Source organism: Haliotis rufescens, unplaced genomic scaffold (assembly GCF_023055435.1).
Source record: "Haliotis rufescens isolate VD_foot unplaced genomic scaffold, xgHalRufe1.0.p SCAF_3, whole genome shotgun sequence".
In the NCBI taxonomy this organism is placed as follows: domain Eukaryota; kingdom Metazoa; phylum Mollusca; class Gastropoda; order Lepetellida; family Haliotidae; genus Haliotis; species Haliotis rufescens.
The window spans coordinates 33,181,105-33,204,232 of NW_025964001.1; the positions used below are offsets into that span (position 1 = coordinate 33,181,105).

The 23,128-nt window shown below is 39.6% G+C and overlaps 1 protein-coding gene across 5 annotated transcripts; it reads right to left on the reverse strand.

The window, feature by feature from the left end:
* Positions 1–2,087: 2,087 nt before the first annotated feature.
* LOC124119979 (sporozoite surface protein 2-like) lies at positions 2,088–18,370 on the reverse strand. Of its 5 annotated transcripts, XR_007223081.1 has the most exons (10): positions 18,201–18,369; positions 10,264–10,329; positions 10,017–10,046; positions 9,425–9,490; positions 9,178–9,207; positions 8,317–8,379; positions 8,069–8,098; positions 6,616–6,660; positions 2,954–6,200; positions 2,088–2,922 (listed from the first exon to the last, which is right to left on the reverse strand). XR_007223081.1 is itself a non-coding variant. In XM_046482705.2 (9 exons), exons 1-9 carry the CDS (start codon positions 18,250–18,252, stop codon positions 5,281–5,283), a joined length of 1,302 nt encoding a protein of 433 aa, XP_046338661.1. In that variant the 5' UTR covers positions 18,253–18,369; the 3' UTR covers positions 2,088–5,280. The 5 variants fall into 5 exon arrangements, 4 of the variants coding, with proteins under 4 accessions (XP_046338661.1, XP_046338668.1, XP_046338683.1 ...); XM_046482705.2 differs by having other exon boundaries at positions 2,088–6,200; XM_046482712.2 differs by lacking the exons at positions 9,178–9,207; positions 9,425–9,490 and having other exon boundaries at positions 2,088–6,200.
* Positions 18,371–23,128: the final 4,758 nt, after the last annotated feature.

Here is a 23,128-nt window from a genome sequence, read left to right on the forward strand (position 1 = left end):
CTCATGGAATGAGTATTTGAGCAATTCAGTAATAACAACTGAATAGAAGACATAATTTTAGCTTACATGGATTGTAAAATGTTATCACTTCAGTTGTTCTCGCCGACAATCTAAAACCGTCTCTACTCGATTCCTTCACGCTCGAGTTGAGAGTTGTCTAAATCAAAACTATTTCAGGATTGACACTTCATCACAGTACTATTTTGTATATTTCCTATCGCAATACTACTTGATCCTTATCTTCTGAGTAAGTGTGTTTTGTATAATTATATATACAAATATTTATGTTCGATCTCAGTTACACTGTGTTTGCACATATTGTTCGTGTGTGTGGTGTTTCGCTATCCACGCACAGTTTTATCACATGAATGAAAAATTCTTCAGTAGTATATGTTTTCAACAAAGATATTAACAAAACACAATCGACAACCAACAGGAAGTGGGACATATTGTAGTGTTTAACAGAATTGTTCCTGTGACTATGAATAATAGAACAGCATGTCAATATTATTTCGCAACACATATTCATGAGTCAATCAATAAGCAAATACTTTGTTACATTTTTATTTTCAAAGGGATCAGTTGAAAGTCAATACCAAGTGCGACGAGGTCAGACGGTAGCGAAGGCGCCAAACTAAGCTGAGAGGCAAAAGAAAGTATACCGAGTTTGTGTTTCATGTTAATTTGATTATGTCTGTTTAACCATCACTACTTCCTGCAACAGTTTGTAAAAAGTTATCTGTGCCTGTTTATTTTTGTGTAAAAATAAATTGGTTCATTTTAAACGGGGGTAAAAAAATGAATTGGCAACAACATGTCCCTTACCATGTTTGAAGTGTTATGAATTTTGTGCAAAACAATAAGCAAATGTATTGATTTTCAAAGATAAATGTCTGAGATACCCATCAGCAATTGTGTATTATGCGAAAATGTTTAATTCTTTAAAGTTTGAAATTAAGTTATATTTTAAAAACTAAAACCATGTAGAAGTATTCTTTCAGTGTCAATACAGTTCATTTTGGGGATATAATTATCAGTGCCCATCGACGGCATTAACCAGACCCAAATCGTAGCCTTTACCGGAAACACGGTTACACAGTATACACTTTTAGTCACTGGGGTCGATTATTGAAGTATAACCACAGCTATACAATTGTGATAGGTGTACCTTCAAACACTGGTAGAGACGCGGATTGCCCAGTCGTCTAAGGCGCCACAGGTCACTGTTGCGTTCCTTCTTTAGACAGCGAGTTGCGACGTCATCAGTCTCCCCAAACACCTCGAGTATTGGGGTTAATCATCCGAAACATAGCACCTAACATAAAACGCCAATGAATGGTTGATAACCTGACACCTGCTAAAGGGAACTGTGTACTACGTGAAGGTCCACAGACACATAACATGACAATCAATAGTTGATAAACTTGACACCTACTGAAGGGAAGTGTGTGAAGGTCACCAGATACGACCTCAAAATTTTGAATACTAGTATTCCAATATATATATACATACATACATACATACATACATACATACATACATACATACATACATACACACACACACACACACACACACACACACACACACATATACATACATACATACATACATGTGTGTGTGTGTGTGTGTGTGTGTGTGTGTGTGTGTGTGTGTGTGTGTGTGTGTGTGTGTGTGTGTGTGTGTGTGTGGGCAACTCCAGAGTAAATCAGTCTCGATTATCTGCCCAAACTGATTCCATTGTGTGTAAAAGGCAAAAATAGTGATGAAAGTAATGTGAAAGGATCACTGAAATCAGCGAGGTAACCGGGTTTAAGCGAATAGGCATGTCCTGCTCTCCCGGTGACACCCGCCACTCACTATATCTAGATGGTGCGTCGTGGGTTCGGTTTATGGTTGCTTTTAGAAATTTCCAGCAATATCACGACGGGGAAACCAGGAATGGTCATCTCATATCGTATCCATGCGTATATTCGAACCCGGGTCTCGATACGAAGAGCCAACACGTCATCCACTGGGCCGGCCATACAGTGGAAGGCAATGGAGGACATGAGGAAATGTAGAAACAAACAATACAAAAATCATCATCTGTGTTTATAGTGTTTAATGCACAATTATATAGAAGAGTAACAATTAATTTGTAACAAATCAACAGGCATTGAATCATAGCTTGTAAACATTTGCGTTTTATGTGAGTCATGGTGATTATATCACAAAATATAATTTCTGTATAGTTTACTGATTGAGCTTCCTGACAAAATATTCGCCTTACCTTCAAAATTGCGATATTTTACAAGCATATAAAGGAGATATCACACTGAGCTTTCTTATCACAATTTGAATAAAAACATTAAATAAAACAATTAGACCACATGATAGTGAACAACTACCTACCCATCCAGCTACACTATGACAACAATTAAATGTGAACAAAGTAGAGGATTTCTAACATTTCACAAAATATAGTTCTGCTTTGCTCCACGCGTGTGACAAACTCAACTAATGTTATAGGTTGCATAACACCAAGATGGGGGATTTATCAGAGTATGACTCATTTAAAATACCAGCACAATGTATTATTTGTTTTACACCAGTGCCGATCAACATGTCATCTTTGATCTGTTTACACATGTTGTAACGGCAACTAAGTCGATCATGAATCCTTACTCAATGCCCGAGGAGTTGTTTTTGTCCCGACTGAGCTGGGACACCTGCGGGTTATTCGATCACCACGTAATTCCAACGTTTAGTTCTTTACAGTGCTCTCGGGGGAACTAGTCCCGTCGGATATAATGTACATTCACGGTTAACCGGTCTAAACTAGTTCACCTTCACACTCAACAAGTCTAAACGAGTTCATCTTCACCGTTGACCAGTCTGATATAGTGCACCTTCACGGTTAACCGGTCTAAACTAGTGCACCTTCACGGTTAACCGGTCTAAACTAGTGCACCAGTACCTGAATCAGCGGCTGCCAGAAGTCGATGTTACTGTCACAAAACTTACACACCAGAATCCACGGGAATGTTGATATATCAGATTCGACCTAATTCGTCTGTTAACATAAAAGACGCCTGAATTGGTGTCATAAGTAATAAAGATCTGCCACCTGAAATACTTTGAAGCTTCTGATGTTACTGACGTTATGTTCAAAGCGGGGTTCTTCCCCCGACTCTTTCACTCAAACACACTGTAGAAATATAGGTGTTGCTCGATTGTATCTACCTTTATGGAAGGACAGCTTCCATTTGTCAAAACGAATAGACATGTACTGAGTGCAAAAAGCATTAGCATGAGAATCTGTTTGCCGTATTTCAAGTGAATATCTCTTTGAAAGGATCGATATTTCTGTGAGAAAACTGTTAATGTGAAGGTTACATATGTCTCCCCGTGTAGCATCCATTGAAGTGATGTATAATTACCAAATTGGTAAATCGTTTTAAGTAAATCCCACCTATATATACTGATGGCGTCAATTAAGGGAACGTATATACGGGGAACATTCAAATATCTAATGTTATGTAAATCATCTTTATTGAACGAAGCAGTTAGTTCCTGCGATGGGCTCTCTTACTTTCCTTGGTATAGCAATGCATACATTAAAGGGAAAATGTTTCCCGGGCTTTGAAAGACGTACATATATTTTTGGTGACAAATAAAAACAACGTGCCAAATCACTATTGACGTGCTGAGTTGTTGGATAGGCATTTCTTTGAAGTTTACGGATTGCAACGTAGACACAATAACTTGTTAATAATACTGTAATAGCAGTATACTTTATTACAGTAGAATAAAGAAGCTGTTATCCATAAATTGTGTCGACTTTGTCACTAAACCTCACCGAGACATCAATGCAAATCTTTGAATGAACATTGAGGATGAATGGACAAATACGAAACAAGTATGTTAAGGTTTCTATTATTATTATTATTATTATTATTATTATTATTATTATTATTATTATAGTACAAGGGTTTCTCCCGCCTCCGTGTTCTAGTGGTAGATCGTCCGCCCGGAGAGGGGAAGGTCCGGGGTTTCGAACCTCGGCCGCCTCAAACCCAACAGACATTAAAACATGGTACTTGTTAAAAATAATATTCGGTCTGGATTCAGTATACAGTGTCTGAGTGGGGTATTCATGTTCAACTGCGGCATGGTACCTCAGTGGGCTAGCACTATAAAATCGGCATTAGTCTGGACGAGTGCAAGCAGCTACACACACGTGCATGCACGTCGCTATAAAATTGCAATACTATTGGACGCTATTAAACCCCATTTCACATCACCTCACTGTTACATTTGTATAACACTATCGCAATGCAGAACTTAAGTTTCAACTCTGTGCCTTATAACAGCCTTTAATCAGTTGATTTTATTTAATTGTCCAGAAACGCTTTCAAATGTATGTCTCTACAAAACTAAATCCCAGATGCGGTTTCGTGGGTCCATTGGTTGCAGAGGAGAATATGTTTACAGGTGACGCCGATAAAGACAGACAATTGCCAGGCGGCCATGTTGTTTTAACTGGTCACCTGAAATGTCCTTATTAGAGATGTACCTGGTAACCAGCATATAACAGCATACAACTCGTAAGGCACTTGTGTAGCCAGAACACAAAACTGTACAAAATATTAAACAGCCAAACGAATTCGTTGTATGGAAAAATATTTGTCTTATCAGCAATGTAAAAGAAGTGTTTAGATTTACTATTATGATCAAAACAAGCGAATCGTGCAAAACCAATCTGTTCAATATGATCAACTTAAAAATAGTTCCATGTAGTTGTACTGCAATACTACATTTCTGTGTAAGGTCAAACATAACGGAAAACTGAAAGCCACCACTCCAGGGCACCGCTCCATAAAGCTATCTTAGCGCTACGACTATCGTAAGCCAGTGTTAAAGTATGGGAGTTACCATCACCTTAGCGCTAAGATGGCTTTGTGTAACGGGGCCCTGGATCATATATCCTCTTTGATTGCACCATTGCTAATCTAACGGACAGGTGCAACATTCCTTACGATTTGTTATGATTATGGAAATGGTTTTATCGGTTTTATTTGCAGTTCTTTCAATGATGTGCTTTTCCTTACGTATGCAAACAATGGATACGCATAACCATATTCTTCCCGAGACGGTGAAAGTCACGCCAAGCCACAATGGAGTACGGCGTCTGAGACAAACATGCCGCTACAGCAAGATATGAAAAATCCTGAATATTTAACATACATATGAACATATTAATGTGCTAATGCAGCATAAGTGCAGGTGCGAGATCTATCAAGCTGCCCCCGCTGCACCTGCTACCTTTGCTCCTCCTCCCATTCCTGCCGTAATGACGGCCTTTACCGCCATTACCAACACAACGGCAGTTACAACAGCGGCAGTACCCCCAAATACAACTGCCATGATGAGAGTTTTTTTATTCAACTTGCCCTCTTTCGGAGTCTTTTCTGTGGATACGTCAGGATTTGATGGATCCTTGGGATTTGTCGGAACTGCAGGATTTGATGGATCCGTGGGATTTGTCGGATCTCCAGGGTTTGATGGATCCTTGGGATTTGTCGGGTCTCCAGGACTTGATGGATCCTTGGGGTTTGTCGGAACTGCAGGATTTGATGGATCCGTGGGATTTGTCGGATCCCCAGGATTTGATGGATCCGTGGGCTTTGGCGGATCTCCAGGATTTGATGGATCCGTGGGATTTGTCGGATCCCCAGGATTTGATGGATCCGTGGGCTTTGGCGGATCTCCAGGATTTGATGGATCCGTGGGCTTTGGCGGATCTCCAGGATTTGATGGATCCGTGGGCTTTGTCGGGTCTCCAGGATTTGATGGATCCGTGGGCTTTGGCGGAACTGCAGGATTTGATGGATCCGTGGGATTTGTCGGATCCCCAGGATTTGATGGATCCGTGGGCTTTGGCGGATCTCCAGGATTTGATGGATCCGTGGGCTTTGTCGGATCTCCAGGATTTGATGGATCCGTGGGCTTTGTCGGATCCCCAGGATTTGATGGATCCTTGGGCTTTGTCGGATCCCCAGGATTTGATGGATCCGTGGGCTTTGTCAGATCTCCAGGATTTGATGGATCCGTGGGCTTTGTCGGATCCCCAGGATTTGATGGATCCGTGGGCTTTGTCGGATCCCCAGGATTTGATGGATCCTTGGGATTGGTCGGATCTCCAGGATTTGTCGGATCTATTTGAATTACAAAGGGTATTACCTTATAAGTTTCATCAATATTTATTTCCCGCAAGATCATCTTATATTACTCGCTTATCGTGTACTTCCGTTACAATTGATTGTTTGTTGCTATACTCCATCGTCATTAATATCGAAACCAAAATTCGTCTCTGGACTAAGCAAACCAGAGCCTGGAGGCATCAATGTCCAATGTCATCGGGTAACGATGACAAACACTCAGCCAAGTCTCAGTGCCTGACTACCTGATTCCCATTTTCGTCGGTTCTTACAACAAGCATGAGACAAGAAGGAACAACTGGGACCTGGAATCAGAGTTCTTCGTATACTTGCCGGATTTGCAAGAGTGCATAAAACCAACGCGACTGTCGTGAAAATGCAGTTTTATGACGTCAATTGTACGTGTACTTACTTGAGTTATCTGGTGATCCTGTTGTCGTCATGTTATCTCCTTTTGCTGCAATGAAAAACATACTTGCAAAACGTAGGACATAGGCTGTGTGTCTGATTTCGCTGCTGCAGAAATAGTCCAGAGACCCTTGCAATACACAAGATACATCCATAGAAATTGCAATATACAAGCTACATCTATAGAAAATTACAAAGGATAAACATATGCTTATCTCCTCGTGAAGATGCAGACATAGAAATTGTAAGGATAATTTGTTTTATGACTAGCACGCCTAACAGAAACCTGTCCTTTGACATGACATGTGTTATATCCAGTGGATAGCTTATTTCTTTCTTCAACAGCGCTTCGGTAGACACAAAAGACACAGGCAGCTTAGAGAACGGTTGAAATCTGCCCACTTAATTGAGAAAGACTTTGACGTGGTATCATCACTAATTGACACTGATTTAAGAACACACACACACTTATGACACGGTTTGAATCGAAAAACGGACAGAGATTTCTTATGATCATGAAAATGGTTTGTTTCGCTCTTATTAACGTGTTTTAAGTGTTATCTTTTACGGGCTGAATCGACTTGTAACAGCCGTATGATGTGGCTGTGTTTAAAGCATGAAACTTTTCAAATAGGAATGTTTTTCAGTATATTTACACATATGGCGGCCATAAAAAGAATTCAATATGGCGGGTGGTCATTGGTGGTTTTTGACACCATCCTCGATTACCCTGGGTATTATATCGCCTTTCTATTATGAGGTATACCGCGGATCCATCCGCCACTACAGTTTTGTTTGACGAAGTGCAGTCCTAGTCCCAATCTCTCTTATCATTAAACTCTCGCTCATGGGTTTTAAATTTAACGGCTATTTTGAGCGTCGTCTACTTCTTTCGAATCAGACTCAAAACGAAGCTACGGTGGTGAATGGGTCAACGGTATTTATCTTCACAAATTGGAGATAAAATACCCCTGATGGTCGTGGATTGTATGGCAGCTGCATGCTCAGTGTTTTTCTGATTGTGATAGTATCACAGTTGGCATAAAGTAACCCATATGTGGTTAGACTCCACCTCGCTAGCATGTCTACATGTATGTTTATGGTGGGATCATGTCCGTCCACTTGCCCACACAGGTCCAACACACACTGTCTAGTTCTAGTACTGGTGGTTGCCCGTCTTTACTGATAAACAGGATTTCATTACCTTACAATAATGGTCCATTGGATAAAGTTTTTAGTTAGTGTTCAGTAAACTCGACTGCGTTTATGATGGGTATCCGCCGGTATCAACCCCCCAAAGTGTCCATTACGTTTTCAGAAGTCAGGACTGTGTCTTTTTTAGTTTCCAAAGGGGTAGTGATAACGTTTGACTTCAGAAACATGCCCCTCCGGCCTTCACACTCAACAAAATAATATGGAATCTGCATCAATTATGTATCTATGTACAACTGACTCACCATTTCCTCCTGGTTTCCCGCCTTCCTTTCCTACAACAGAAATTGTCCTTTTTCTCTCATCTATCATCAAAACACTACACAACTAAAGTCTATTGTTAGGTTCACGATCATAAATGGATGGCTATTTAATATTTATTTTGGATTTAATCAGACAACTCCATCCATGAAGAGGTTATTTTCACAATCAACACTAACACTGGACAAAAGACGTATAAGGTAGAAGGCTATTTCATTTGCGATGTACTCACCTGAGCTTTCTGTTGTGCCAGTTGTAGTTGCTTCATCCCCACTTGTTGTCGTCTCGCCTCGACCTGGCATCCAGAAAATTGAAATACGTCAGCTTATTGTAAAAGGCAGGTACAAATCAAAGAGCAAAGTAAGACAAAAGTAAGGCTAATTTGATAGGATTGACATGACTAAATGTACATGTATTCATTATACCATCAGTTTTATGTGTCGCAGAAAGAATGACGATGAGCGGGCTGACTGGTGCCACTGATTCAGCATGTTTTGAAGCATAGTGTTTGATTAAATGACAAAAAAACTAAATATTTGGAACTTTAGCAGTGCAAATTCTGAACAGGAACTTTGGCCAAGAATCGAAAAATCATGCGATTTTGAGTTTCTGGTGATGCTAGTTCCCAAAATAAAGTATGGCCTCGAGGTTTTCGACTATATCTCATTGTGCAACTAACGCCAGTGGCTAGAGCCGAGTGTCTAGTTTTAAAGGGGTATTTACAGTGAACAGTGTTGAAATCGTTCCCGTAAAAACTTTGTATGTTGACCCCCTTAAATATACTCTTTAAAGGTAGGAGATAGTCGAAAATAACAGTCAATGAGTGATGCACAAAGAGGTACCTAATGACGGTATTGGGTGGATAAGAAAAAAGGACTAGGTGTAACATGACCATCAACATAACATATTGTGGGAGGTTTTAAGAGTGCAAACAATCAAGAAAAAATTTCAGATGTCAAAACTGTGTCTAATTTTGGTTTCGAAAGGGATGATGGTAATGTGTACTCTTCAGAAACATGCCCCTCCGGCCTGCACACTCAACACAATAATATGGAATCTGCATCAATTATGTATCTGTGTACAACTGACTCACCATTTCCTCCTGGTTTCCCGCCTTCCTTTCCTACAACAGAAATTGTCCTTTTTCTCTCATCTATCATCAAAACACTACACAACAAAAGTCTATTGTTAGGTTCACGATCATAAATGGATGGCTATTTAATATTTATTTTGGATTTAATCAGACAACTCCATCCATGAAGAGGTTATTTTCACAATCAACACTAACACTGGACAAAAGACGTATAAGGTAGAAGGCTATACATTTGCGATGTACTCACCTGAGCTTTCTGTTGTGCCAGTTGTAGTTGATTCACCCCCACGTGTTATGGTCGTCTCGCCTCGACCTTGCATCCAGAAAATTGAAACACGTCAGCTTATTGTAAAAGGCAGGTACAAATCAAAGAGCAAAGTAAGACAAAAGTAAGGCTCATTTGATAGGATTGACATGAATAAATGTACATGTATTCATTATACCATCAGTTTTATGTGTCCCTGAAAGAATGACGATGAATGGGCTGACTGGTGCAATCGATTCAGCATGTTTTGTAGCATAGTGTTTGTTCAAACGATAAAAAAAACCCTCAATATTTGGAACTTTAGCAACACAAATTCTAAGCAGGAATTTTGGCCAAGAATCGAAAAATCATGATATTTTGAGCTTCTGACGATGCTAGTTCCCAAAGTACGGCCTCAATCAAGTATGGCCAAACAATCATGAAAGTTTTTAAGAAGTCAAAACTGTGTCTAATTTTGGTTTCGAAAGGGATGATGGTAATGTGTACTCTTCAGAAACATGCCCCTCCGGCCTGCACACTCAACAAAATAATATGGAATCTGCATCAATTATGTATCTGTGTACAACTGACTCACCATTTCCTCCTGGTTTCCCGCCTTCCTTTCCTACAACAGAAATTGTCCTTTTTCTCTCATCTATCATCAAAACACTACACAACAAAAGTCTATTGTTAGGTTCACGATCATAAATGGATGGCTTTTTAATATTTATTTTGGATTTAATCAGACAACTCCATCCATGAAGAGGTTATTTTCACAATCAACACTCACATTGGACAAAAGACGTATAAGGTAGAAGGCTATACATTTGCGATGTACTCACCTGAGCTTTCTGTTGTGCCAGTTGTAGTTGATTCACCCCCACGTGTTGTGGTCGTCTCGCCTCGACCTTGCATCCAGAAAATTGAAACACGTCAGCTTATTGTAAAAGGCAGGTACAAATCAAAGAGCAAAGTAAGACAAAAGTAAGGCTAATTTGATAGGATTGACATGACTAAATGTACATGTATTCATTATACCATCAGTTTTATGTGTCGCAGAAAGAATGACGGTGAGCGGGCTGACTGGTGCCACTGATTCAGCATGTTTTGTAGCATAGTGTTTGTTCAAACGATACAAAAAACTTTAGCGGTGCAAATTCTGAGCAGGAATTTTGGCTAATATTTTTACCCTAACTTTGCCTAGACGGATGATAGGATGGGCCCGGTCCTATCAATCGGCAGGTCATGTGCATTTAGTTTCATTTGCACACTGTTGTCAGTTCATGCTTTTGACTTGGCCTATTTAAAAATTGATTGAACATTATATTTGCCTCGAGCCTTAATGCCAAGAAAGTGGTGGCTTATGGGCCAATCTGATAGAACATTTTTCTTTTATTTCTGGTTGAGTATATCCTCTTGGTATGCTTGGTGTCGCCTGTCGGAGGCCCACAGGCATATGGCATTGTCCTTTTTGACACTCCATGGTGGATGGGGACACAATGGGATGAAACACAATTAATACCAACATGGAACCCCCTTTGGAGAAATGCTCTCATTGAATCTCATGACTGGTTTGACACTGTAGATGATAGTCCACGGACTTCTCCTGTTACTGTTGACAACTTGCCTCGATTCTTGGTGATATCTGCTTCAGATTGCAACGCTTTAAAGCTGAACCCCTTTGCAATTGAGAAAGCAATACAAGGCATAGCTGAGATGTGGCAAATGCCAAAAGATTACAGTCTGGGTGCTTATTGATAGAACGTAAGTGACACAAACAAACCATCAATTTGCTATCACTTAGGTTACTTGCCAATGTTCCAGTTGAGGTTTCCTGACACAGGTCACTATATAGTAGTGAGGGAATTGTTCAAGATAGAGGGCGATTGGTGGCAGATATGACTGAAGATGAAATTGTAGTTGAACTGAAAGGTCAAGGTGTAACATCAGTGAAGAACTTTTCTGCATAAAAGACAAAATGAAGTTGTTCTAACCAACACTTATCTTTTCACTTTTGGATTTCCTAAAATCCCAGATTCACTTAAAAGTCTTGGTATTGTAACAACAAGGTGGATAGGTACATCCCTAATCCGCTACAAAGTCCAACAATTTGGTCATGGTTCTAAGTCATGCGATTATCCAGCTGCTTGTCATCGATGTGGTGGCAGTTGTGCCGACAGTGCTGCGTGTGATAAAGTGCCCTTTTGTGTCAACTGCTCTGGGGACGACTATTCATCTTCAAAGGAATGCCCAACTTGGAAAAATGAAACTAAAATTGTCAAACTGAAAATCTCATGTCAAGATGCCAAGAAAATTGCCCTAGCTGAAGAACAACCAACAGTGTCTTCTTACTCAGTTACAGCTTCTCGACCTGTTTCAGGTCATGTTTCAAAAGTTTTTTCAAGGTCTGTTTCCTTGCAACCATTGGTTGACAAACAGATTACACTTGGACAAAAACTGAGTCTCCTCAAGACATTTCACTTTCTCATGTTAAAACATGCCTCTAAAACATCTAGTTCACAGACTACTCACTCAATACCGACTGTTCACAAACAAAATCCAAACGTAGATTATTATAAGAATAAGGATAACTGTGATCGTATCCCTAAAGGTCGTAGAGATCCTGTCTCTATTTGTAATAGGTCTCATGTGTTCAAAGACATGGACGTGTCCTCTCCACAAAACACATGCCCCAGAAGCCATTCTCCAAAAAAGAAAGGCCGAGGCCAGTCTCATGTAATTGCTCCATCATCAATACTAGTACAATCCTACAGTGGAATTGTCGGGGGCTTAGGGCGAATTTTTATGAGGTTAAACTTCTATCAAAATAATTTAATACTCTGGCTTATAGTCTTCAAGAAACGTATTTAAGAGAATGTGATGATCTCAACTTCCGTCAATATAATGTTTCATTCATATGCCAAGGTTACGCATGGTAAAAGGACGGGTGGCGCGAGCATACTTGTTCAGCAAGGTACGATACACAGTGCTGTCCCACTAAATACAAGCATACAGGCGGTTGCAGTACTTTGCATATTGCTATAACTTTATGTTTGCTTTATTTACCACCATCAACTTCACTTCAGATCAAAGATTTAGATAATCTTTTCACCAAACTTCCTAAGCCGTTCTTGCTTATGGGCGATGTTAATGGTCACAACCCATTATGGGGTTCAGGTGATTAAAGTCATAAAGGGAAAATGCGGGAAGAATTGCTCCAGAAGCATGATCTCTGTCTATTTAGTAATGGTAGCAACACGTATTTACATCCTGCGACTGGTACTAACTCAGCTCTTGACTTAGCCTTTGCTGAACCGTCTCTCTTAGATGAGTTCTCATGGTCAGTATATGATGGCATTTGTGGGAGTGATCATTTCCCGACCATTCTTAAAACTATCGTTCCTTGTAAGGACCCACCAATTACTCAATGGAAACTTAACAAGGCAGATTGGCAGACCTTTAGTACCCTATGCAGTGATGAATTGAGCTTTGACAATTTTATTGGTGATCCTGACCAGATCAGATCATTTTCTGATAAATTAATTAAGATTGCCACAGTAACAATCCCCAATACCTCGACAAATCCATTTGTAAATACACCATGGTATAATAATGATTGTAGATAGGGAAAAGTCTGAAAGAGTGTTTAATAAACACCCAACGGCCAACAATTTAAACCATTTACGAATGTCAAGATAAAAGGCTTGCAGAACAATAAAACAAAATAACGTACAAGTTTGTTTACCCCCCTTAATAAAGTATGGAATAATATAAGAATGATAAAACTAAAGGGGTCTCTGAACAATATTCAACATCTACAATCCAATTATGATATAATGACAAAAAAACAGGATATTGCTAATAAGTTGGCAGAAACGTTTAGCCAAAAGTCATCATCTGCCAAGTATGCCCCAAAATTTCAAAAGAATTCAGCAGGAAAGGAAAATTCTCAATTTTCGGTCTGATAATTCAGAGGATTACAATGAATCCTTTTCCTTGACTGAGTTACATGAGGCTTTGAACAAAACTCATGATACAGCTTCTGGGCCTAATGAGGTACAGTATCATTTTTTAAACATCTTCCTGAGCCTTCTCTTTTAGCTCTTTTATCCATATTTAATAGTATATGGGAAACTGGTAATTTCCCTGCTTCCTGGCATGAGGCTACTATAATACCTGTGCCAAACCAAGGTAAGGATGACACAAATCCTTCCAATTACCGACCTATTGCTCTGACAAGTTATCCCTGTAAAACCATGGAACAGATGAAGAACCGGTGTCTTGTTTGGTTTCTTGAATCAAATAACCTGACCACAGGCATTCAGTGTGGTTTTAGACATGAGAAGAGCACCGTCGATCATCTTGTCCAATTAGAATCATTAGTACGGAATGGTTTTGTAAACAAGCAACATGTTGTGTCGATCTTTTTGATACCACATGGAAATATGGTATATTAAAATATCTCCACGATATGGGTATACGTGGCCGTATGCCTGATTTTATCACTCGCTTTTTAGAACAAAGAAAATTTATAAATTTAAAGTTCGAGTAGGCTCCACATTGTCCGAGATATATGATCAGGAAATGGGGTCCATCGAGCAGTATTTTATCAGTGACACTTTTTAGCATAAAAATCAACAGTCATGCTAAAGTTTCAAATGAAAACATTGATGGATCGTTGTTTGTTGACGATTTTAATGTTTCATGCCGTGGTGCAAATATGAATACCATTGAGAGACGGTTACAACTTTGTCTCAATAAAATACAAAAATTCCAAAACTAAAACCTGCTGTGTTCACTTTTGCCACAAACGTAAAGTACATAAAGATCAAGAATAGACTTTAATTACTATTCCAATTAAAGTGGCCAAAGAAACAAGTTTTGGGTGTTACCTTTGAGCAAAAGTCATTTATATCTCTAATTGCAAATCTTAAAGCTAGATGTTTGAAAGTACTTGACATTTTAAAGGTAGTGTCAAATGCTAAATGTGGAACCCAGTCTTAGCCTAAGACGATATCACTATCGTCACAATATATCACTAAACTTCGCTCCAACCCTTCTTAACCAGCTTTTAACTATATCTTCTATCCTCCATATCAGCATTTATATATCAGAAATCCAAACGCAATCCCACCGCTTGGCATTCGCATGCAATCCCATATGAAGGATGCCCATTTGAATATATCTGCCATTGCGGAATATAAAATGTAAGAAATGCCTCCTTGGCAATCTGTACAACCTAATGTCAATTTAGAATTAGCGAACCTAAAGAAGTCTGACACTAATTATTTCAACAAAACTTTCATGGACTGAAGAACCGATATTCCTCTTATACCCGTTTTACGCTGATGGTTCAAAAGATAGTGAAAAGGTATCTGCTACAACTGTTGCTAACCATTATACAGTGTCTGTTACGTATAACTGATGGAAGTTCGATTTTTACGGCAGAAGCTCAGGCTATACTATTAGCATTGCAATATATTGAACAATCTTCTAAAAAAAATTCAGGCAATCAAAAGTAGAAAATCGGATCGTCATCTTAATTTGTCTTTAGTTGAAAAAATATATCACGTTTTGTTGGTTACCCAGTCATGTCGGCATCAGTGTCAACTGTAGAGCAGATGCTTCGGCAAAAGCCGCTCTTCAAACACAAACTTTCCGTATTCTGGTCTTAAACCTTCCATCAGACAGTATGTGAATGATCACTGGCAACAAAGTTGGAATACCAAGGTTTAGAATAAGCTCCATACCATCAAGCCACTGATTGGAGGTCACTCCCATTCTGTTCTATATCGACATGATGACGTTACCGCATTGGCCACAGTTATTATACACATTCATCTTTATTGTAGGGTGAATATCAACCTTTTTGTATCCCCTGCAATAGTCCAATTACTATCAAGGACATTTTGCTTGATTGTGTTGATTTTGTATTCCTCAGACAACGCTTTTATGATAATGTTCCTATCTTCCTTATCTGAACTTTTTAACACAGTTTCTAATCACTTGATTTAAGCATATTTAAAAGAAATCCAACTGTATGATAAAATATAGATTTTTATCTGAACAGTCATTTTTTGGTGAACCAAAGACTACAATGTAGTGACCAAGGTGCAGAACCGGGCCTGTAGATGTTTTCTCCGGGTACGAAAATATACCCCAAATAACGCTGTAAACGGAGAGATCGAGTGGACAGTCAATGGGGAGCTGTACTTGGCCACTGGAGACGACTTGTTGACATGGATGAAGGAAAGCTAAACAGGCGTGTTTATATATGGAGTGATAGCCAACAATCAAATAAGCTTGATTTTTCAATGCACTATAGTACCAATATTTTTTTGAGTTGTGGGTGAATGGGAGCATACAATATTATGTAACCACAGCCTCACCAACGTCATAGTGCATTATCTAGATTCAGGTGTGGAGTTGCCCCTACAAGACTGGCGACTGGGCGTTATGAAAACCTACCGGGACAGCGAATATGTCCTCTGTGTTGTATTGATGTAGAAAATGAAATACATGTCTTTTTGGAATGACCCGTGTATGATGATCTCCGCAATTCTCTCGAAAATATTGTTCGAGGTGTTAAAGAATATTTTGATTTTCTGAATGATGTAGATACACTATGCTTTTTATTCTCCACCGTAGATACTGTTAATCATGTCGCTGAAACCGCTTATTTTATACTTACCAGTCGTCGAAACCTTGTGTATAAATCTTAAGTATTACACTATATATTTTATCTTCTCAACCTTGTACACATGTCTTTTAAATTGTTTTCGTCTCTTAAATTCCATAAGGAATGGTGTGTGTATTATATATATGTACCTTGATTCTTGTGGTTAATAATGTTGTTAACTCAGTAAGACATAAATAGAATATATCTATCTGACACACAAAAAGGGCATTTTGATTCAGTGAACTTCTACATTGACAGCCCAAAAGAAGGGGCTAGAAGAGAAGCTGAGCTTTTTATCAGTGCTAATTACCCCCTGATCAATCCAGATACAGAATACATTATATAATTCTTAATACATTTCATAATTCTTAATACATTTCATATCTAACTGTGATGAATATTGAAATGTATTTAACCCAAAAAGTAATTCTTTACCGTGATTTGGGGAGATTGTCAATATTTGATAATTGAGTAAGAGCTAGTGTTTATTGGTTATTCACATATTGTTCAAGAGTTGGTTTTAATTATATGGAAAATGAGCTTTATATTTACTTGACGGTGAATTTGCTGGCTTCAGGACATTTTCATCTGGTTTTGTTTTAGGACTTTACCAAATTCTAGAACAACTTTAGGACATTATGGATGCCAATCAGTCAGTATCGTAGGAAAGGAGATGGTCTGAATTCCTGTTTGTGTGTTTTTATATTATTTAAGGAAAAGTCATGTTCACACTAGTATTTGTGAAGCATACTTGGGACGTATGCTTAAATAATGCAGATTTGCTGCTGACTATCAGCCCCTGAGCAGGTCGAGATTTATCTCTGGTGACATGCCCAACCCCATGTCCCAGATCCCCAAATAAATATATTTTATGATTCATTTATTACATAATAAAACCAATGAAGCAGAGAGGGGAAATGATGTACTGCTTTGATTGTATCAACTATTATTTATTTTTATTCATTAAAAAGAACCAAAAACTCTATACCTTTGAGGTTATATTGGTTTTACTTAGAGCACCAGATATACAACGTGGGAAATGTAACTTGTCCTTGTGTTCACGGTTTTGAATATACTTTCCATACAATTACGATGGAAAGTAAAAACAAAATTTTAGTTACCCCGCCCTCGGATGAATAATATATTATTGACATGCTATATATTGACAATATAATACTCTGCCTGACATGAATGCTTCGAAGTAGTGCACGCTTCTAACTTTCAACCATGGTGACTTCCTCATTGACCGACAAACCGTTACATCGGATTCATTTTCACTCCCCATATACAATTTGACGACTAAAATATAACAGATTATATATAACCCTTCTCTTTAGATATTTTTGACACACCAAAATATAATAATTCATCGCCCGCGCAATCAAGTTTCCCCGGCTGTGAAGCCATAGCGAATAGTCAGTGGCTGGCGTATTACTGTTCATCATTTGTCATTGACAGAAACGTCCCCGATACCTTCGCAATAGCCGCTGCTCATGTGGCATTGACTCATTTTCGGGTACTTAAAACCCTAGAAATCCAGTAGGGCGTATGTGGCAAAGAATTTTTTGTAGGTCAAAAACGACTAAATTATCAACGCGAGACCTTCTGGCTGATGATGTGGACATAGTATATACAAATGAGGAGGAGCAGTTAAATGGGAGGACATATATACGTTCGGTGATGAAGTTGTAGGGCGCCAGGTGATCTTAGCCATTACATTTTAGGGAGAAAAGTAGTTATTAGAGGAACGTCATTCATCAATAATAAATGAAACACGAATAACAAAAAAATCAAACATTTAACAATGGGGTCCAACTAAAAGAGTGATCCTCAGGTTCATACTGCTCTGACATGGGCTAAGAAATTTGTATCTGTATTAAGTGGAGGGTAGATTTTCTAAAAAAGGGAAACATAAAAACGAACAATGTGTTCCAAATGACAAGACAGAAGATGGACTCGTTTTGCAAATCGGTCTTAACACTACAATTATCTTAAGTCCAGTATAGGGGTCACGATATAGTTAAGATCGTTTTGTGAAACGGATCCAGGTAAATAAGTGAATGTTAACATGTTTTCTAATTTTGCTTTTCTCATAATTACCTGAAGCTGCCAAAGAGATAGCCACCAACAGCAGCGAAACTTGAATCTTCATTTCAGCCTAACTAATTGTTGACTGTCCTTCAAGCAAAATGTAGCCAGATCTGGCTGACAGCCACCCCCAGCTAACTATCCACGTACTGTGACATGCGCAGCCTTTACTCACAAATTTATTATGTGCCGATGCACATTGTCTTAGCCTTCTTTTATTATCCTGTTTGTGGTTTTAGCGTCTACAATGGTTATCTCCCTTAGAACAATAAAGTCATGGTCATAGTGATAATTTTGACATGTACTGTTAATATTGTTTTACTTAAGCTGAGCAGGTTTGACGGGTTACATGTATCTGCTCATCTGTGTGGAGCGTGTAAGTTGTGCAGTGTTGATGGAGTGTAGGAAAAAGTTGCTGTGTATAGCTAAAAGGCAGAGAGCTCTTGAGAGGTAGTGTATCGTGCTTCCATGGAGACCGTCATGTCGCCATGCTGAAGTAAGCAGCTGTCAATACGTGCAGTCTTTCCAGAACAAAAAACGGCGACAAATCGATTGATTGTATGTAGAACTCGCTGTTTAGTAATGATACGTGTAAATCTAATGTGTGGAGAGAACAAGTTTGCATTGTATAGAAAGTATGGGTGAGGAGTATGAACACTGAGGGGTATGTACTTTGGGTGGAGTAGAGCCCTAACAGAGTTTGTGGACTCTTGCGGAGGATGTGGACACTGACGGGAGGGTGGTGACAGTGACGGAGGATGGTGACAGTGACGGAGGGAGGTGACAATGACAGAGGGTGGTGACAGTGACGGAGGGTAGTGACTCTGACGGAGGGTTGGGACTCTGACAGAGGGTGGTGACGGTGACGGAGGATGGTGACAGTGACGATGTATGGTGACAGTGACGGAGGGAGGTGACAATGACAGAGGGTTGTGACAGTGACGGAGGGTAGTGACATTGACGGAGGATAGTGACTCTGACGGTGGGTTGGGACTCTGACAGAGGGTGGTGACGGTGACGGAGGATGGTGACAGTGACGATGTATGGTGACAGTGACGGAGGGTAGTGACACTGACGGAGGATAGTGACTCTGACGGAGGGTTGGGACTCTGACAGAGGGTGGTGACGGTGACGGAGGATGGTGACAGTGACGGAGGATGGTGACAGTGACGATGTATGGTGACAGTGACGGAGGGAGGTGACAATGACAGAGGATTGTGACAGTGACGGAGGGTAGTGACATTGACGGAGGATAGTGACTCTGACGGAGGGCTGGGACTCGGACGGAGGGTGGTGACAGTGACGGAGGATGGTGACAGTGACGGAGGGAGGTGACAGTGACGGAGGGTTGTGACAGTGACGGAGGGTAGTGACTCTCGCGAAGGGTGACGGATGTTGGTCACACTGACGGAGGTTTGTGATTCTGACGGAGAGTGGTGACTCTGACGGAGAGTGGTGACTGACGGAGGGAGGTGACTCTGACGGAGGGTGGTGACTCTAACGTAGAGTGGTGACAGTGACGGAGAGTGGTGACTCTGACGGAGAGTGGTGACTCTGACGGAGGGAGGTGACTGACGGAGGGTGGTGACTCTGACGGAGGGTGGTGACTCTAACGTAGAGTGGTGACAGTGACGAAGGGTGGTAACAGTGACTGATGTTGGTCACACTGACGGAGATTTATGACACTGACGTAGGGTGGTGTCTCCTACGGGAGATGTTAAAAATACAGCAAGCATGGTGGATGCGATTTCTATCATTGTATTGAAGAAGAAACCACCGTACCTATATCTTGAGGAGGAACCGGAAATGTTTCCCCAAAACTTTCAAATGCAACACGTCCAATACTATCGAGAGAGAAGAGCAGTAGTGTATATGAAACATAAATTGGCTAACATATTGAAATGTCCAAATGAAAGCCCTACTCTTTTGGATATTGGGCCATAAGCACAAGTGGTGAGAAAGTAATAATGATACATTCAGAACCTTGAGACGAGGTTAGAGATTTTCAGTGAAGGTTTACACAATTTCCACAATTATTATGTCATGGTGAAATGAAATGTGCATCTGAGCGATAGTCTTATTTGTAACTATTATATTCCCAATAGTTAAACTTACCTAGGAACTTTCAACCTCTGAACATTAATTTGACTTAATTAGGTGTTATCCCACAATTATCATAACACCTCTTACGTCTCCTGTCGCTGATGATGGGTTTGGATCCTACATTCGCCTTGATTATGAATATTTGTTTGTGTATCAAACATGCCAGTCTACCTTTAAGTACTTAGCCCCTTCTGACACGCACGTAAGCGGAAAGACAAAGAGCATGGTTGTGTTTGCTCTCTTTTGTCAAATCATGAGGGAATTGGTGTCTATCCCTGGAAAATACACAGGTACACAAAGACATAGCAAATAGCAGTCAGGCAATATTGCAAGTTCGAGATATCCCCTTGAGATTCAGTTGTATGAAGACACCGTAATTAGAAAGGGGCATTGTCTTCTGTTGTCAGTGACAGGATCCTATTGGGACGCATGTTGATCATAGTTCCAGCCCAACAAGCGGATCACTAAGATAAACTTGTGAGGGTATCGGGTAAAAACATCTATAATTTCAATTTAAAGAGGGAATTGTGTTTAGAAACGGGTTACGGATTGGACGTCGGATTACCATAATACGCTGCCAGGGATGACCCTTGAATACGCATAGTATGTGTTGAATAAATACTATCGACTGATTTGAGAAATGCAAAGCAATAGTCCAGATACATAGAGATTAATACACGAGTGCTACCATATGCCATATACGAGTTGTTTCAAAACTATCTAACGAGCAATCAGGAAAGTAGTCCGTCATAATCTGACCTCAGGTCATCACCCTCGAGTAGCCAATCACTGGCCTGGAATTCGATCTCACACATATGTTTGATACAGTTATTTCAATTGGTTTCTCACCCACAGGCGTGTAGGAAACCACAATAATGCAGAGGCAAGTCTATTGATCGCCTGAAAAAAAGACGGGAACATATTGTACACGTCAAAAGAAATAATTGCATCAGACATCATTTTTGTCACTGATGCGTCAAATTTTGAAATGTCGAAAAAATGCCTACCATAAAACCTTTAGAAATCTTTACTGAGGCCATGAATATTGTCACCTTGATCGAACAACTTTTGAGCAAGAGTCGTATAACACTCTTTGAAATCTAGTTGAAAGAGAATGCTCGAAGCACCACAAAAGTTGTGAAATGAAGACACCAAAGTCAAATCATCACCAAGACATATATAGGGGCTGTATAAAGAATGTATATAAAAAAAGATAACTTTGGATATTCAACTGATCACGAACACGCTTTTTAAAACAAGTGCCGTGACAATATTTCTGAATTTCTCACAACTAAAACTTTCTTTCTTGTACGAAAAGGATCTTATTAACATCCTCTAAAAATGTGAAAACAACGTATCCAAAGGTTTCTGAGAAGAGGTCGGAGCGAAGATGTACTTTTCAGCAAACTGACCTGCTGCGGTGGTCTTTACTTTGTTGTAGCCAGGAATATTCGGAAATCATTAGAAATATCGTATATACGGTTCCTACTATATCATAAGCAGGTATTTGTGAGTCAAATATCCTGCCCCACCGAAGTCACCCGGTTATATGAACATGTTATGTGTTCAGTAGATGAAGTTCCGTTCATTCCCCCGTATAATGAACGTATTTAACCATGATGGACTTTTCAATAATAAATGTATCAATTAAATAAATTTAAATGCTTGACAATGTTTTCCAACGCCGTGATCGATCAATGCTAATCGTTAACTCCTTTTTAACTGCACGCAATTGATGCATCTTCCAACAAGGTTGTAGCCGCTGGTGCAGATGTCTTTGTCATCTGGGAATAAAGGTTCCTCAGCAACGCCAGTTTCATCCCCGGTAGACTTTATTTGCATTTTCTGTTGTCAAAAGATCGTTCTGGTAAAATCAATACGATGCATCATACAAGTGAGATGAAAAGATGATTGCTGTGTCTCTTGGATACATGGTTTACATTGTTTCTTCTGATTAGACTTGCAAACGGAAGCTGGATAATCAATAATTACAAATTATCTTTGAGGTACCAAACACAACAACAAAAAGTATGTTACTGGTTTTTTTGGTCGACGGAATCTCGGAGCTACATACAAGGCGATGGTAATCATTATCAATCATGTTCTGATGAATTTCTGAGAAAGGAAAAACAAAACGTCTATTCCGAGTGAATGAGAATTTCTGTACTCTTGTCAAAGGGTGACACATATATACTCTTAAAAAAGTAGCGGTTACGCGGACAAAACTTAAAATTTCCAAAATTGCAAGACTCAGCATTTTTTGTTCCGACAATGAATGTGGCGCTGCTGAGTTAGGCACGTGCAAACAAAGGGTTTTTGTCGTCAACACTTATCTTTGTTCTAAAACTTGGTATGAACATATATAATTCATGATACCCCACTATTTTAAGAATATATTTAGTTGGTAAAAAGCATGTGATTTCCGTCTTTTTGTGTTGCAGGTTATTCGATGACTGATAATTTCATTTGGAAACGACGGGGTTGGCGATGGAGAACTGTTTGGTTCAGCGACGGGTCGAGATACATCATCACGAATCAAATCGTCAGATGTGCAGAAAGAGTGTGTTACTTGTCACACCAAAATCTGGTTACCTGTTTCTCTTATTTGGAGTTACTGTGCATGCATGCTATAAGGTCACTATGTATAGTTGAGGAAAACTATTTTCCTAGAATACATATTGATGGGGGAAATGTCTAGTCTAAAATATTCCATTTGTACCCTCAGATAATCGACCATAGCTCTTAAAAGGAAGGTTGGAGGTCGACTTTCTTGAGAATTATAATCCGGAATGAAGGCTTTTTGTTTCGGATGAAATTTGTTACACCTGTCAGGTTAG

Excerpts from the sequence above, each read along its gene's own strand:
- LOC124119979 (XM_046482705.2), bottom strand. The coding sequence starts at position 18,252 with ATGAAGATTCAAGTTTCGCTGCTGTTGGTGGCTATCTCTTTGGCAGCT. Across the intron at positions 10,330-18,200 it reads TATCTCTTTGGCAGCTTCAG|GTCGAGGCGAGACGACCACA; the intron begins GTAATTATGAGA and ends TCTGGATGCAAG. Across the intron at positions 9,208-9,424 it reads TGGCACAACAGAAAGCTCAG|GAAAGGAAGGCGGGAAACCA; the intron begins GTGAGTACATCG and ends TTTCTGTTGTAG.